The sequence below is a fragment of the Gopherus evgoodei genome, chromosome 8, assembly GCF_007399415.2.
Source record: "Gopherus evgoodei ecotype Sinaloan lineage chromosome 8, rGopEvg1_v1.p, whole genome shotgun sequence".
Lineage (NCBI taxonomy): Eukaryota > Metazoa > Chordata > Testudines > Testudinidae > Gopherus > Gopherus evgoodei.
The window spans coordinates 55,502,294-55,519,135 of NC_044329.1; the positions used below are offsets into that span (position 1 = coordinate 55,502,294).

Here is a 16,842-nt window from a genome sequence, read left to right on the forward strand (position 1 = left end):
CAGCTCGCTCTTCCCAGCTCAGCTGTTCTAAACAGGAATCAAGCATTCTTCACCATGAACCAGTAAGCAGTCAGGACCTAATGCCCAAGCATGTTCAGATCTGTTGAGTGAGCTGATGCCATTTTCACCATGAATCTTTTGAACGTGTTCACATTCAAAACAGTTTCCTCATCTCTCTTAAGGAACGAGGCAGATACAATGTTTATTCATTGCAATTTCTTTACAATTAGTTTTTTGGGGAGAAGAGGTACTGAGACATCCCCAGATTTCTCTGTTAAAAGGAGCATTGAACTGAGTTGTTCTGACAATGATCTGTCAGTGGTGGAACACGAGTGCTTGGGTTGCATTATTACAGTTTTACCTTTTTAACTTGGCAGGAATGAATTTAAAACACAAAAGCCGGGGCTTCCCCAAACCACCAGTCTTCTGTCCTCTCTCTGAAGGCTACACAACCACAATTGACTAAGCAAAGCTGGGCTGGGATCACTCACGATGCTGGTGAATAAAAAAAAACAAAACAAAAAAGAAAAGGAAACAGAAAGCCATGTTGCTAGTGAGCAGAAATGGCTCCAGGGAAGAGAGGGGAACCATTTATGCCAAATAGGTTAGATCAAAATAGGAAAAGGAAAGGTTTTACTTTAACTGTATTACAAGCAATAAAACATGCAAATAGAGAACTGTGTACAAGTAGTGGACAATGCCAGCGAACAACGGGGAGTTGAGACACTTTAGGCATGTAGCAGCTCCAGCCCAGAACATAGAAGTACAATGAAATAATGTGGCTGAGATGTTCAGCTCTGTCTAGTGAATTTAACCAGTCTCTATTAATGGTACATGGTGTCTTCTCCCCCTAAATGGCTTTGAAAAATCTCAGCCTGCCTACGTAGCCTTGTACTGTATATGGCTGTAACATGGCTTGAATTTTGTAGTGGTTCAAATGGTGCTCAAAGCTATGTGTAGGGGTGTGTCAGAAAGAGGCGCATAACGTGCCAATTTGGTACTCTTTGTGGGTCAAATTGAGCCGGGGATACAACAGTCCCTGAAGTCAATGGGAGCTGTGCATACTTCGGGAAGGGCTAGATTTGAGCCTAGGCATGGTGGGGTTAGTGCGACATTAATGCGTTTGTGTGCGCTACACTTAGGTCAGAAGGGAGATAAGCCAGGCTAGTTTTCATCCAGTTAGTGAGGGTAACAATAGCAATAAAGACCCAGTGGTATGGACCCTGGCATGGGCTGGCAATGCAGGTATGTACCCAAGGTCCTTGGTGGGCTTGTACTGGGACAGCTACCCAAGGCCAGAACCCGCCCCGCCATGTCCTCACTACCACTGTTCCCCACACCAGCTAGATGAAAGCTCCTTTTGCGTCAATCACACTGACACTCTCTTGTTAGTGATTTTCTGATGCCTCCTCTTTCCTCCAGGGCTCAACAGAAATGATTCTAAAATGCTGTAGACTCTAATAAAAAATGAGATCATCTTGATAGCTGACATTTTTTAAACCCTCCTGTAGCTTTTAGTGCAGGTGTACAAGTTCTAAAGGATGGTTCATACCCTACCATGGCCAAAGAGTGTCATGTTCTACTGAATCCTATAGGACTTTTCCATAAAGATCTATGGATGGATTTTCAAAAGGCCCAAGGTTCGGCCAAGCACAGATCCCACTGCCTTTCAATAGACCCTGTGCTCCTAAGGCGCTTTTGGAAATCCGATCCTACCTCTCTAGTCTTTGTTCTAGGCACCAAAGCTCTGATCCAGGTGCCCCCTAGGCAAGCGTGGCCCCTTATAGTGTGTGCCCAGAGTGCCAGATAAGCGTAGCTTCCACCCTGAGTCACTCAAGTGGCTTGCGGCCAGCTGCCTCTGCAATTTACACCATAAGGTCACCAGCAAATGTATCCCAGAGAACTCCCTGTGCACCAGAACTTCTTCCTCCAGGCTCCAGTCACTGGAATTTGGCTGGGGCCTGTAGGAAGGATTAAAGCCTGGTATAAATGACCCCTGACACCCAACCAGAAACTGCATTGACTAAGCATACAGTAATCTGTCTCTCCCCTTAGTGGCCCCCTGAAGTGTATGCTGCTCTAATGTAGGGCATCCCATTGTCACAGCTCTTTGCCTGCTCTAAGCCTCTACCTGGAGCAGCATAGAACTCATTGCTCTAGCATCGTGGAGGCAGGTGTGGATGGGGGTGGGGGAGGAAGATGCTCATGTTTAAACATTGCACTTTAAAAGCTGGAGCTGGTGAGCTGAAAAATAACTGAGTGAAGCAGAAATGGGCTGTGGTTTATTGCCTGCTGTCGAAGGGCTCTGGACATGCTGAAAGCTAAATGAAAAGCACCTCAGCTGCGCATGCTCTCTCTCGCTTGGATTTGCTAGTTGGTTACCTCTGCAGGAGTTGCTCCAACCACACTGACACAATGACTGAGGGAAAAACAGAAGTTAGCAACCCGCCACCAGTCTGCCTGGCAGCACCTCCATGTTGGCCACCCTCTGTGCTAGTTGCTGGTGAACGAGCTAGCTTCCTGCAGCGAGCCTCGCCTGGGACCATGAGCTTTCAGTGCTCCTCTGGCCTTCCCCCAAAGGCTCGTGCCCACAGACACCTGCTCTGTCTGCGGAAGACACACCCAGGACAAACATAGCGTCGTGGATCCTGTAGCACGGAAGCTGCTTGTATTTTTTTTTAAATGCATTTTCTACCGTAGTATGGCTCCCCAGACTCTTTTCCACAGCTCGACGATCCCTCCTCCCCAGTCCACCACAGCAGCCCATTGCAGTGTAAATTTTGTACAGTTCCAAAAGTGAAGTCTTGTTTCCTGGGAAAAAAAAAATCATTAAAAACTTACTTATTGCCATGTGTCTTTGGAAAGCAACACAGAACCTGGTGCATTTCTTTGTATTATGCCTCCTGTGCGTTGGCATGAGATATGTATGGTCCAAACACAAAGCTCTGTGAAATAAATATGGAAAGTTCTTTAGCAGCTGATGTCTCCTGTCTTTTCTTCTGTGCCACTAGTTTAAATCAAAGTTTCTTCCACCCATGGACTGGAGACGAGCCGTAATACTGTACCCTCCCTGTAGCACTTTTCATACAAGGATCGCCAAGAGCTTCACAAGACTAGTGAACTGAGCACCATCTTCTGAAGTACCTTTGGTGTCGACCACTATCAGAGACAGGATAACAGACTAGACGGACAACTTGTTTTCCCAAATCTGGTCATTCCTACATTCCTAAGCCTCACCATACTGCTGTGAAGTAGGTGTCTATTAGCTGCCCCCTATTACTGATGGGGAACCTGAGGCACAGAGAAATTGAGCCTGAGATTTTTGAAAGAAGGGAAAGGAAGTTAGACACCCAACTCCCATTGAGTTCCTTGGAACTGGGCACCTAACCCCTGAAACACCTTTCAAAGCCTCTAGATCTTACAGTGCAGTGAGAACCGATCCCACAAATCCAAGCTCAAATGACTTATTTTTAAACATTTTTTGTCACTGACCAAGAGAGGCGCTACCTCAAACAGCTTTCTCGCCCCCTGCAAACAAGGCTCTGGCTAACAGGGATGGGAAAGCACAGGCACGGCTGCTGGGGAGAAGGGATTGCTGGAAGATATGCAGCTGAAGGAGGAGAGGGGGGTGCATGACAGCTGAGGACCGGGTGTCCATTCCAGGCTGAGGGGAGCGAAGCGCTTTGGGGGTGGGCGTACTATACCATACTGCTTTCTGCACCCCTCGGTGACTAGAGGTCACCAATAAATGGGCCCTGTCAAGCCATTGTGTTTGTATGGTGCCTAGCACAGAGGGGGCTGGGTCCGAGTCTGGGGCACCTACACCTCTCTACCATAACCAGTAAAGGCTGTGGCAATAAGGCCTTCAAACGCCCTGTCAGGGTCTCTTTTTGGGCCTCAATATTCACTTTAAAAACCGATCTGTTCAACACACCTCACAAAGCTCGGCGCAGACCCGCGGGCATCACCAAAGGGACTGACGCCCAGAGAGAGGGAAGCAAACAACTAGCCGCCACATTGGCCTCTGCTGTGTTAGAAGGGGAAAGGTGGGAGCAGATAGATAAGTAGAGACACTTCCTCCTCTGGCACCTAAGCCAGCCTCACTAGCTGGGATCCCACAGTGAAGGGGGGGGGGGGAATAAAGGTGCTAGTAGAACAAGAGGAAAACAGACACACAAACTGTATTTCATACGGTCCAAACAACATCCTTTTGACTGGCTACCTTTCCCCGTCCTTGCAGGCCCATGTTTACAGGGAACATGACACTTTAATGCATGACACAATGCTTCCAAATTTGTCAATTTGTAAACTCCCCCCCAACCGCCCTGCCACTATCCATTCCCTCTATACAGCTCAGCTCTTGTGGGGCTGTTTGAGCCCCTCACTCACTCTGTGATCTCCTGTTCTGGGTAGCAGGTTTCAGAGTGGTAGCCATGTTAGTCTGTACCAGCAAAAACAACAAGGAGTACTTGTGGCACCCAAATAAAATTGTTAGTCTCTAAGGTGCCACAAGTATTCCTCGTTCTTTTTGTTCTGGGTAGGGTGACCAGATAGCAACTGTGAAAAAATGGGACAAGGGGTGAGGGGCAATAGGTGCCTATATAAGAAAAAGTCCCAAAAAATGGGACGGCCCTTTAAAAATGGGACATCTGGTCACCCTAGTTCTGGGGAAGTAAGTAACAAGATGGACATTACTACAAAGCAGAAGCATCTGAGCATCACGTTCCCAGGCACATAACTGGAGTGCTGGTCGTGGAGGGAGGTTCCTCTCTGCAGTGCTGTGCATTGCTTGTGCCTTACCCTGGGCCAAACTCAGCTCTCAGCTACCCTGCTGTAATCCCATTGCCCTCAGTTGCATTTCGCTGAATATCAATGAGGGGAGAGCTGATCTGGTACTGGATGTGCTGGGAAAGGGATTTTGGAAGCTGGAATTCCATTGGTTTTCCAGGAGGACCTCAGCACATGGCTGCTTTGGTAAACAGAACAGAACAGGAGGGACAAGGGCTTTCTGTGCCTGAAGAAACAGAAATGATGAATAAAAATAGGCCCTGTCTCCTACCACACCTCTCCCCGTTGGCTCTCTTAACACTTCTATACAGCCGCTTGCAGCCTTGCACCGCCAGCCACAGAGCAGAGCTGTGCACTAAACTGCAGTAGCATGAAATAGATGATGCAGAAAAACGAATGCTTTGTCCATTTCAGGGGCCTGCCCACACACTACTCATACTTGTGGGAGTATTTAGAACTATACCACTTGTGGAGCGAGGCCCTTCCTACACGAGGGTGTTGTGGCTTTATATATTTTAATCATTTTAACATTTAATGCTTCTCAATTAAAGTGATTTCCTGGAGTGGATGCCAAGCTTAGTTTGTATGCACATTAACCACTTTGTGTATCGGTAGTTAAAGGCACTGAGGGATTTAAACAGCAATCCACAAGGCTGCTGGGGAAAGGTTTGGCAGAATAAAGCAGATTATAAACAATAATATATGTCTCGCTCTCTTTTTTTTGGAAGGGCTCCAAACTCACAAACAGACCTAAAGTGCTATAAACATCTCCAGGCCTAAGCTCCACAAATGTACTGCATGAAAGCCGTGGGCAACGCTGCTACCACTTTTCATCCACGGGCACGTGTATTTTAAGAGAGCTTTTTATTACACAAACTGTCCATCAAAGAGAACCTCCCTGAGGAAGATTAAAATGCAAACAGGGATAACCTTCAATCTGAAAGGAAAAATAAATCCCAGGCAAGGACAAGGTGGCTGCAGCATGTTAAGGCAATACAGGAAGGTGACCTCCCTATTCTTTAACCTCTACCCAGCCCCACAGTAGCACAAGACAGGGTCTTAATTTTGTACAACACTGCATCCAATCCAAAATAAATAGCAGTGTAACCACAGTGAGCTTGGGTTTATATATCCCCCTCACCCACCGGTGGAGCCAAAAGCAACTGACAAACTTTCAGGATTATACTAACGTATGTGCACAATATACCTGTATACACGTGCGCACGCACGCGCACACACACACACACACGAGAGACAGGGTACTATACACACTTCACACATATGGAGTTGAGATCTATATAATTAATTGGAGTCATGTGATAAATTGTGGAACCAGGTGATAAACTTATTACGTACCTCTGACCACCACACTGACTTATTTTGACATCCATTTATAAGCAATGCATCACCATCCAACGTGGGCACACTTTGCAGGGGTTGTTATTGACATTTCACATAGGAGGACAGAAACTTTTGCACAGACCCTTACAGACACAATCATAAAGACAGAAACATCTGGTCAGTGAGCGAAGTGTTTTTGAGTTTCCATCGCTCAGTCAGTGGAAGACCTAAGTTAAGGAAGATCTGGCAACTCCTTCTAGCCATGCCCAAGTTCATACTATTGTATTCCCAAGAGGAATGCTGGGGTATGCCACTGGATTCTCTAAAGCCTTAATCAAAAATGACTAAGGGGCAGGTGAGAGAGAGAATGCTTCAGTCTCTGTCAAAACACCTACCTTAAGTGACTGGAATTAAACGCTGTTAGTTGTAGTGCACAGGAAAACTTTAATTTTTTAACAGCAACTATGTAAGCATTTAGATCCGCTAATCCAGATAGTTTGCAGATATTTCTCTAGCTTCATCCTTTAAGCCTGATTGCCGCTGGTCCTCTTCTGTTCTGTGGTTACCCTTTAACTTTCCCCTGGAGTTAATGGAACTTAAGTACGCAACTGCTAATGCTCAGCAGCATGGCACATGTTCATCCCTGGCCATACAGTCCCTCCAATGCACCGCAGCTGTCATGTGGTTAAACACAGCCGGAGGCTAAACAACTTCATAACAAACAGAAATGGACACACAAAAATCACCACCTTTTCTACCTTAAAGGAACCAATGATTTAAAAAAATAATTGTGTATGAAAGTCCACAGCTCCTGCTATTCTGCTTCTGTGGGATAAGCACTATTCACAACATTTCCTGGCTTTCACACACAACGTAAAAAGTCGAAAGCAATGAGCTTTTCTTATTCTGCACAGCAACTGCCAATTAATTTTTGGTGCCACACGGCTACATCTGATCTGTACTAGATCACGACATTCCCAATTTGAGAGCCTGCATGTGTATTTCCATGTTACTACAGCCACCTGGTGCAGCTGTCTTTCAAGTGTATCATAGTTGTACTCTCAGCCTGGCAGATCATACAATAGGTCACATTTGCATAGCACATATGATTTTCTCCTGCTGTTCTATCCAAAGTGAACAGGTTCTCCAATAAATATTTGTTTCTATTAAACTGTGGCTCTACTGCACTGCTTTGAATGGACTGGTTGTGTATATTAGCAAACATGTGCTTACACGGCCCACCACATTTAAAAATGTAGCCCAGAAACCCAATTTCATGTTTAAAGTTTTCTTTGAGTTGTGAACTTTGAGCAGATCCCAAATCCATTAAGTAAATGGGAGTCTTTTCATTGACTCATTCATCGGTGTTGGGTGATGGGCCATAGGGCTGATCTGGGAGCCTTGGAACCTGACGAACGAAATGAGGCTGCTGATTCAGAGAACAGGCCCAGCACTGGGAGCAACAGTGCTCATTTATGCCATATTGTCCCTCTACTGGGCCTCTGTACAGACCACCTTAAAGCATGGGCGGGGACCAGCGACTCTATGCCCTCTATTCTACCATGAGGATAACTAGTTGGGGGAGCGTTTACTGTAATACAGGCACGTGCTGACCAACAACTTTACTGAAGCCACCAAAGAGGCATCGAGGCCAAGATTATGAAAAAAAAAGAATGACAAAAACTAAGATGCAAAATTCACATTTCCAACCTACATACTGTCCGGCATAAGCTTCTCATAAACAAACTTGGGAAATACAACCTAGATGGGGCTATTATGCATGCATAACTGATTGGAAAATCGTTCCCAGAGAATAATCATCAGTGGTTCACAGTCAATCTGGAAAGGCATATCAACTGGGGCCCAGCAGGGATCAGTTCTGGGTCCGGTTCTGTTCACTACCTTCATGAATGATTTAGATAATGGCATAGAGAGTGCACTTATACAATTTGCGCATGATACCAAGTGGGGAGGGATTGTGAGGGCTCTGGAGGAGAGGATTAAAAGTTCAAATGATCTGAAGTAAACAGGATGAAATTCAAAAAGGACAAATGCAAAGTACTCCACTTAGGAAGGAACAATCAATTGCACGCATACAAAATGGGAAATGACTGCCTAGGAAGGAGTATTGCAGAAAGGGATCTGGGGTCATAGTGAATACAAGCTAAATATATGAGTCAATAGTGTAAAACAGTTTAAAAAAAAAAAGCAAACATCATTCTGGGGCAGGAGTGTTGTAAGCAAGACATGAGAAGTAATTCTTCTGCTCTACTCTGTGCTGATTAGGCCACAACTGCAGTATTGTGTCCAGTTCTGGGTGCCACATTTCAGGAAAGATGTGGACAAACTGGAGCAAGTCCAGGGAAGAGCAACAAAAATGATTAAAGGCTACAAAACATGACCTACAAGGGAAGATTGAAAATACTGGTTTTGTTTAGTCTGGAAAAGAGAAGACTAAGGGGAGTCATGGTAACAGTTTTCAAGTACATAAAAGATTGTTACAAGGAGGAGGGAGGGAAATGTATTCTCCTTAACCTCTGAGGATAGGGCAAGAAGTAACGGGTTTAAATTGCAGCAAGGGAGGTTTAGGTTGGACTATAGGAAAACCTCCTGTCACTGTGGTTAAGCACTGGAATAATTTGTCTAGGGAGGCTGTGGAATCTCCATTACTGGAAATTTTTAAGAGCAGGTTAGACAAACACCAGTCAGGGATGGTCTAGATAATACTTAATCCTGCCATGAATGCAGGGGACTGGACTAGATGACCTCTTGAGGTCTCTTCCAGTCCTACGATTCTATACGTGGCTGATCCAAAAAAGTGCTAAGAACTCAGCAGCTCTCATTCACTTCAGGTTCAGGAACTACTTGGCTACAGTCAGGAAAATCAGGAAAAATCACATGGTAAATAAGGGGGAACATCCACCATCTTCATGTACGTATAAACCATCTTATCTGCAACTGCAGATTTTGGGCTAGTAAACAGCTGCTATGGGAGAGATTTTCTCACGCACAACAAAATAGAGCAAATCTTGGTAGGTTTAAAAGGGCCTGGTGCTATATTGCAGCTATAGTCAATGGACCAAATCGCAAACCTTTTGTTTCTAGTCAGTCTTTACTAGGGACAATTCCCATTTGACTCAATGGGTCTCAGGCTTTCGATGCATTGTGGGAAGGAGATAGGGTCCACGGAGTTCAGGTTCTACTCATTATAGTGCAGATTCTCTAAAGATCCATCCACACTGTATATCCTACTGGATTGAGGGGCTCCTAATAGTGCCATTAGGAGCCGTTTAGAGCAGTAATTCTCAGACAATAAAAACATGGTTTGATCTTGCAGTGTAGGTAGGTCTAACCCATGTTTTAAGTGTCCCTGAACACTGCTATCACTGTTGACTTGGACCATAACACTGTGACTTGGTTAACACAAGCAGGACCCCGCCCCCACTAGCAATTAAACTGCAGTCATATACATATTCTCTGCACTTCCACAACCCCTCCAAACAGAAGCCATTCCTAATGGATCCTCAGCCCTCTCTCCAAGGCTGGTTAGTTTCAGACAGATTCTTGTTGGTTCTTACAGATCACTAGTATCTGCACCTGCCCTATGGAGAGTTAAAAATCCTGGTTCAGACCTGTTTACACTGGAAGATCAAACATTGTTTTTACTATCAGAGATAGTTTTTACTATTTCCACGTGACAAGGAGTTGGAGATAAAAGTAACTCACTGGTAACAACATTTTTACTCTGCCATATTTTCCCCTTAATAAGCAGTTGCATAAATGATACAATTATTCCTTGTGACTTCACTCAAGATACAGGCACAGTACTGATATCTCTCCTCCTTTTACATCATTTATGATGCACTAATGTACTTTATATCTAGACTATAGAGACACATACACTAAAAATTCCATCATCTCCCATGGAACTGGGTTGGAGATTGCACTGGCTCCGTCTTTTTTTTGGTCATTTTCTTTTTGAAGAACACTTTCTAGAATGCCCCCCTCAGCTGAGTGTGCTGGTGACATCTGAAAGGCTCCAGTGCAAATAGCTTCACAGGAATCAGGCCACTACCCCACATCCAAAGACCAGAAAGGAACAACATATGACCTTGTGCTCTTTCTTTTATTTATAGTATTTGTCTGGGCCAAGGGAAATACAACTCAGCTTTCCTCAATGGTACCACACCTGATTTCCACAGATCTCATCTGGTCACATCTGAATCTTCCATGCTGATTGTTCACTTCTCACCTCTTACTAGCATTGTCTGAGTCTCCCAACCCACCCAGAGCAGTAATAAATTCCAGAGCATGCAAAAATGGATCCTATTATGCAATGTATACTCCTTCCCATATCTCTCCTTCCAAAGACTTATGCTGGTAGATTTGCCAGGAACCCAGCCCGCCCAAACGTCATGCCCAGCTCTCAAAAAACAATGCATATTAAAGAGGGTTGGGGGAGGATTATTGCCGTTTCTGTCCATTCTTGAAGCCCCGCGCTGATGCAATCCTTCTGGTTAGGTTTTGCCAACTGTGTGCTGCTGCAGCATGGAAGTGATTGCTTTACAGTCTGTCACCTCTTCAGGCAGGCAGCCTTCTTGGTCCAAGAGGGTGGGGTCAGCTCCAGACTTCAGCAGCAGCTCCACAATGTCAAAAAACTCACAGGCGGAGGCTGGAGACAAAGGGTAGAGTCAATCTGGTGTTTGACTTTTGGCAGCGTATGGTAAATATTGCTTTGGGAGTAATTAGCACAAATTACTTGGATTTGGAATTTACTACTGCAAGGGGAAGGGACAATACAAACTAGATATTTCCGTTGTTCCAAACCATATATCAAGGGTCAGGACAAAGAACTCTAGGGTTCCTCTGGAGTCCTGCCTCCATGAGAGCATGCATTTGCACACAGAACAAGGCAGGGCTTTCAGAGACCCCTGCTTCATTTCATACGCCCCTTAACTCATAATGCAGCAGGAGGCAGGGCTTCTCTGGAGCCACATCGCATTCAGAGACTATTACCTCTCTTTTACTTCCCTGCCTCAGCCCATGAACTCCCCATTGATACACACTTTCGATGTAAAAAGAAATTATATTCCAAAACTCCACCTGAGCACAAACAAACCTGTACGTGCAGCTTAGTGCCCATCAGTTTCCAGGACAGAGAGGGGTTACTGCTAGGTGGAAACTACCAAGCAGGCACCAACAACTCCTTTTTTTCAAATTCTCATTACTCGGCCAAAACAAAACCCAATTCCACCCCTCTTAAGGGCTCACTCTCTGCCAAGCTGCCACTTCTTATCCCCACCCAATTTAACACGGGCTGTTCAAAAAAGGGCCTTTTTCAATCATAAGAAAAGAGCTGTGCCTGTTTACATCAGTGGAAGATCTGGCCCATGGATTTTACCTTAAAATAACTTTGTAGCACAGATTTCCTCTGAGACCTAAAATGTGTCAGTGCTGATCTGCCTTATGAGACTGTCAGGAGGACAGTTTCCTGTCTGTTAATTGTTGGTTTTAATTATATTTCAGGCACTTTAATAAATTTAGCGACTTACTCTTCTATGCCGCTAGATGTAGTAATTAGTGTCTTTTACATTACACTGCAGTTTCCGACAGATCCAAGGGGACAAGCAGCAAAGTTTAAATCAAAGTAAACTCGAGGTGTGATTGGAGCATATGTTAAAACAAAGAGTGATGGGACTGATGACAAGGCAGCAGGTGGGATGCAGGAAGAGAGAGAAGTGCCAAATGGAGCAGCACAGGAGAAAGTAACATCCAACAAGCTCTCAGGGAACTTTTAGGAAAGGGACATTTCCAGAGAGCTGAGGGATCCATGCAAGGGAACCCAATATCATGGTGTCCCATGGAGGCAAGTCTGTGTGATCTTGAGCAGCTGGTCCTGAGATGGAGACATCTCAGAACTTGCATCTCCAGGGAAGTACTTACAGAAGTGACAGATCTTTACGAAATTGGCCACCTCTACACTGAAAATGCTAAAGCGGTGCTGCTGGAGCGCCTCAGTGCAGACACTACTGAGGCCAGTGGGAGGGGTTCGCCTGTCTGCGTAGGTAATCCACCTCCCTGGCGGAAGAATTCGACACAAGGGGTTAGGTAAGTATAGCGACATCTCTCAAAGGTGTTGATTTTCCACACCCACGAGAGATGTAGTTATACCGATGTAAGATCCTAGTGCAGACCAGCCTTCAGTCTCTGTCACAAATACACTGCAAAGAAAAATGGCCAGCTTTTGCACCAGCCGAGGGTCTGATCCTGATGAGTGCTAAGTACCTCCATCCTTAAACGACTGCTCAGCAGGTATTGAGCATTTCTCGGGCCCAGGCCCAACATGAGGCAATGTGTTGGCCCTGTTGCTATACTGGGAAATCCAAGTGGTCATCAACCCATTTCAGAACAGCATGAACAAGTCCCTGGAGGTTAGAACAGCTGCTGAATTTATGGCACCCTGGGAACCTCTATTTGTCAAGTGCCAGAGAAGTGGCCCTGACACGGGCACAGGTGAAGATGAATTTTCATTCAGCGCAGTTCGCCTGCTGACTCCATTAATCCTCAGGGTTCTGATGATGAATTTCATTTTTTTTTATTTTCACTCCAACGTCCCCTCCCACAGCACACAACGAGCAGAACAGATGGTGCTTTACAAGGAAGACAGAGTGCCCATGGGGATACAGAACCTGCCCACTCTGAAATCACGTGATTCCAAGTGCAAGGAGAAGCCTTGATTTCCTCTGGGAGATACAGAGGCAATGATTTTAATATTCCCCGTGGGTAAAGGGAGGGGAGCATGGTGAGGAGGAGCAGGAGACTAACAGGGCATTTACAAGGGAGACCATGCTCATACTGATCAACTCTGCAATAAGCATTGCATATAACCACACGCACCAAATGCCCAGAAGCCAGTGAATCCTACAGGGGAGCAAAGGCAGGTGGGTGCATCTGGAGCTCATAACATGCAGCCCATTTGGGAGGCACATACTAGAGTGTGCCTCCACTTAACCTCCGATTAAACCCAGGGTCAGAGCCAATTGGAATGATCCAGGATTTATAACCCATCTAGGACAGAGTTTGACACCTGCTGTAATCAGGAGAGCTGTCACCACAAGGACAGCTGTCAGACCAAAGTACTCATAAAGGGGGATGGCTAAACCCTCCAAAACTGTCCCTGTCTTACTGTCCTCTCTCCTGGGATTTAACTACTTTGCAGTTTACTGTAAAGCTGCAACAAAAGGAGATATTGCAGTCAATCCCAAAAGGAGGCACTTTACTCAAGCTACTGTGTGTCTCTGTTGCAATTAATAACCCCACTTTGCAGCACCAGTAACAATCATACTTGAGGATTTTCAATAAATTCTAGTTCTACGTAATAATCACTCGAGTCAAAACAATGTTTTAAACTAACTATATCTTTTCAGGCTTCACGTAACATATTACTAGTGCTACAGAATGGGGAGAGGGAAAAGAGGGAAGAAAAGTTATACAGATTGGATTCAGACACATTCAGACAGGGAGCACAGAGAGGGGACAACATATGGAGCTAGAATGGACCTGAGTGGTAAGGATCCAAGCAGGCGTTCTTGTGGATTAGTTATAGGGAAGGGGACGGTGAATGAGTGTATACCCAAATGGAGGGGAGGGAAGAGGGAGGAATAAACATTGCGTCAATATAGCAACTGGAGGTAAAATATTTTTCCGTCTTAAAAGAATTTTTTATTCACAGTATACAGGTTTTTCAAAAAAAGCTTTCTTGGAGTGCACCTATAGTGGCTTTTACCCCAAGGGACACTATTGCCTTGATTATATTGCTGTCCAGAATTTTTACCTACTGTTGTTACTGTAACTTAAATAAAGAGTAGAGAAAAAACATTCCCTTTCCCTCTCCAGTTACTCCGTGCACTTGATGGCACTTTGTGCAGAGTCATTTTCCTGGTTTCCGCTGTACAGTCAGGGAGTTTCCCTTTTGTTTGTGTGGCTCTAAGACAAAGCAACAAGAGACCAAAAGAGACAAGGTGGGTGAGGTAATATCTGTTCTGTTCCCTCACCCACCTTGTCTCGCTAATATCCTGGGACCAACATGGCTACAACACATTGCATATAAGAGATCAAAACTGCATTTTTTTAAAAATGGAAAATGTGATAATTAACCATCCCCACCTCGGCAGGGTGCCACAGGGGCACTACTTTACTTCTGAAAACAAATAATATCATAAATATAGTACAACTTGCATCCTCTGCTTCAGGCAGATACTGCTGGATAGTCTGATCATGTGGCTGAGAAAATTACCAGTAAGCCACAAAACCCATGACCAGTTCAATCACTGTAGATGGGTGCTAGGAGTCTGCACAAGGGGAAAGGTGAGGAGTCCTCCCCAGAGGCTGGAGAGTGGGAGGGGAGATGCTGCATGGGAGCTATTCCAGCCCAATGGCTAAAGTAGCCTCTGTCACCTTGGGCCCCCTCTGCTGCAGGAAGGATTGGAAGATCCTCGTGTGCAATGAAACTCTGTCTATGGACCAGGTGATAGGATCTGCCCCTTAACAAGGAAAGGACAAAACTCCAAATGAGATAGACAAAGAGAAAACACAACATGAGGATAAAAGGTGATTAAGATAGTGTTATTCAGACAGCAGAGCCACCATTGTTTGCTACAATAAACAATGAATTATTTCAAATCAGAGTGATAGGAATGGCAGTGTTTGAAGTAAGAGGAACAATGGACTGTACATAAAGGGGCAGGTGGGGAAAAGTCAAAGTGCCAGACTTAATGAACCCTGTGTCTGGACACCCTAGAATTCAGGTAGATTTAGATCCAGATGCAAACTCTGCATCTTGCACTGATCTCTACAATCATTCTGCTATCCTGTTCATGTCCTTTTGGTAGGGGTCTGAAGGAGGGCCAGGCACAAATACTACCCGAGTGACAGGTGTCACTAATTACACAGCGACTATAAAATGAGGATGATAAATTATTTAATTTAGGAAAATATTCTGGCAGATTTATCAGCCTTTTTTCTTCATTCTCTGCATGTCAGCACTGTATGCGTATCATTTTAGCTTCTGCTTTTCTCTTTTGTATATATCACAATTTTCACTAAAAAGACTACACAAAAAGGTTTACTTTAGAACCTCAGGTCAGGTTTTTACAAGTCAAAGCTAATTACGATTTAACTGCAGCAGTGACACATGCCATAGTTTCAAGAAGTAGGAGAGATGCTGTTTGTTTTGTTAAGTGCAGAACCTCTGAGGTTGGTGCTCCCAGCGTAAGCTAGGCTTGTAACTTGTTCATTATCAGTTCAAGCCACAGCAATCTTCTCTAAAAGAAAAATTCACGGTACTGTTTCTGAAACATCCTCCTGTCCCACATGGCTTGTCCGGGATAGGACAGCCGGTGCTCTTTGATATGATTCCTCCAACACATTAATGCTAGCAGGTCCAACAGCCACATTTCTGGCAACAGAGATTAGTGGATATGCTACCCAGTATCCTGCATCCAGAACAGGACCGCAAAAGGCTTTATACGGAAAGTGAACCACTAACCAAAAGGAAAAGGAAGGCTTCACAGTGAGGTTTAAGGAAGGGAAATGAATCAGCAAGTGCAATGGAGGAAAAGCGTCCCAAAGATGAGAAAATGGAGCAGCCCAAGTGAAAGCAGCCCTGTTAACCATGCAGAGTGGAGGAGACACAGATGGAGCCAAGATCGGAGAAAGAAGGTGAAGGTGGGGTACAGATAGATGTTAGACGACAGTAAAGATAAGAGAGGATGGGGCTTCCCTCAGTGTAGCTCACAGTGTTGCTACCAGGCCAACATCAGTAGATTAATATGATGAGATTCCAAAGGTCACTTGCTACAACATCTGCACACCACTTTCCCCCACTTTCCACTGGAATTTGCTGTTGGAGTTACCGGCCTGGTTAATCCAGCTCCAGTTTCTGGACAGTTCCCTGCTTCTACTTCTTCTGAAATATGCTTTACACATTATACTATTTATTTAAACAGAAAACTCATGCAGTTAATAGGCAAATGTAAATCCAAAACCAGCTTACCATAATGCAGTGCTGTCTGGCCTTCGTCATCCTGAAAAACAAAGAAACCTGGTTTTAGAGGCAAATGCAGGTTCTAGGGGTATAAATAAGTAAATAACTAACCAGTCAGAGCAATTTATTAAATTAACTAGACAACTAGCACATAGCCCCATGAGCATAAGAACATAAGAATGGCCATACTGGGTCAGACCCAAGGTCTATCCAGCCCAGTATTCTGTCTGCCAACAGTTGCCAATGTCAGGTGGTCCAGAGGGAGTGAATTTAACAGGTAATGATCAAGTGATCTCTCTCCTGCCATCCATCACCACCCTCTGACAAACAGAGGCTAGGGACACCATTCCCTACCCATCCTGGCTAACAGCTATTAATGAACTTAACCTCCATGAATTTATCTAGTTCTCTTTTAAACCCTGTTATAGTCCTTGCCTTCACAACCGCCTCAGACAAGGAGTTCCACAAGTTTACTGTGCGCTGTGTGAAAAAGAACTTCCTTTTATTTGTTTTAAACCTGCTGCCCATTAATTTCATTTGGTGGCCACTAGTTCTTATATTATAGGAACAAATAAATAACTTTTCCTTATTCACTTCCTCCTCATCACTCATGATTTTATATACCTCTATCATATCCCCCCCAGTCTCCTCTTTTCCAAACTGAAAAG

At 44.7% G+C, this 16,842-nt stretch overlaps 1 protein-coding gene across 2 annotated transcripts in view; it reads right to left on the minus strand.

Moving 5' to 3' along the window:
- Nucleotides 1-241: 241 nt before the first annotated feature.
- ACBD6 (acyl-CoA binding domain containing 6) overlaps nt 242-16,842 on the minus strand; it is a 156,623-nt gene continuing 140,022 nt past the window's right edge. The window contains exons 7-9 of one of the 2 annotated variants that reach the window (XM_030572016.1): nt 16,184-16,214; nt 2,842-2,945; nt 242-495 (exon numbers count right to left, since the gene is read on the minus strand). In XM_030572016.1, the coding sequence (XP_030427876.1) occupies nt 2,842-2,945; nt 16,184-16,214 (135 nt within the window). In that variant the 3' untranslated portion in view covers nt 242-495. Of the gene's footprint in view, nt 496-2,841; nt 2,946-10,236; nt 10,802-16,183; nt 16,215-16,842 lie in introns of those variants that run through there. The other variant, XM_030572015.1, reaches the window with a different exon arrangement.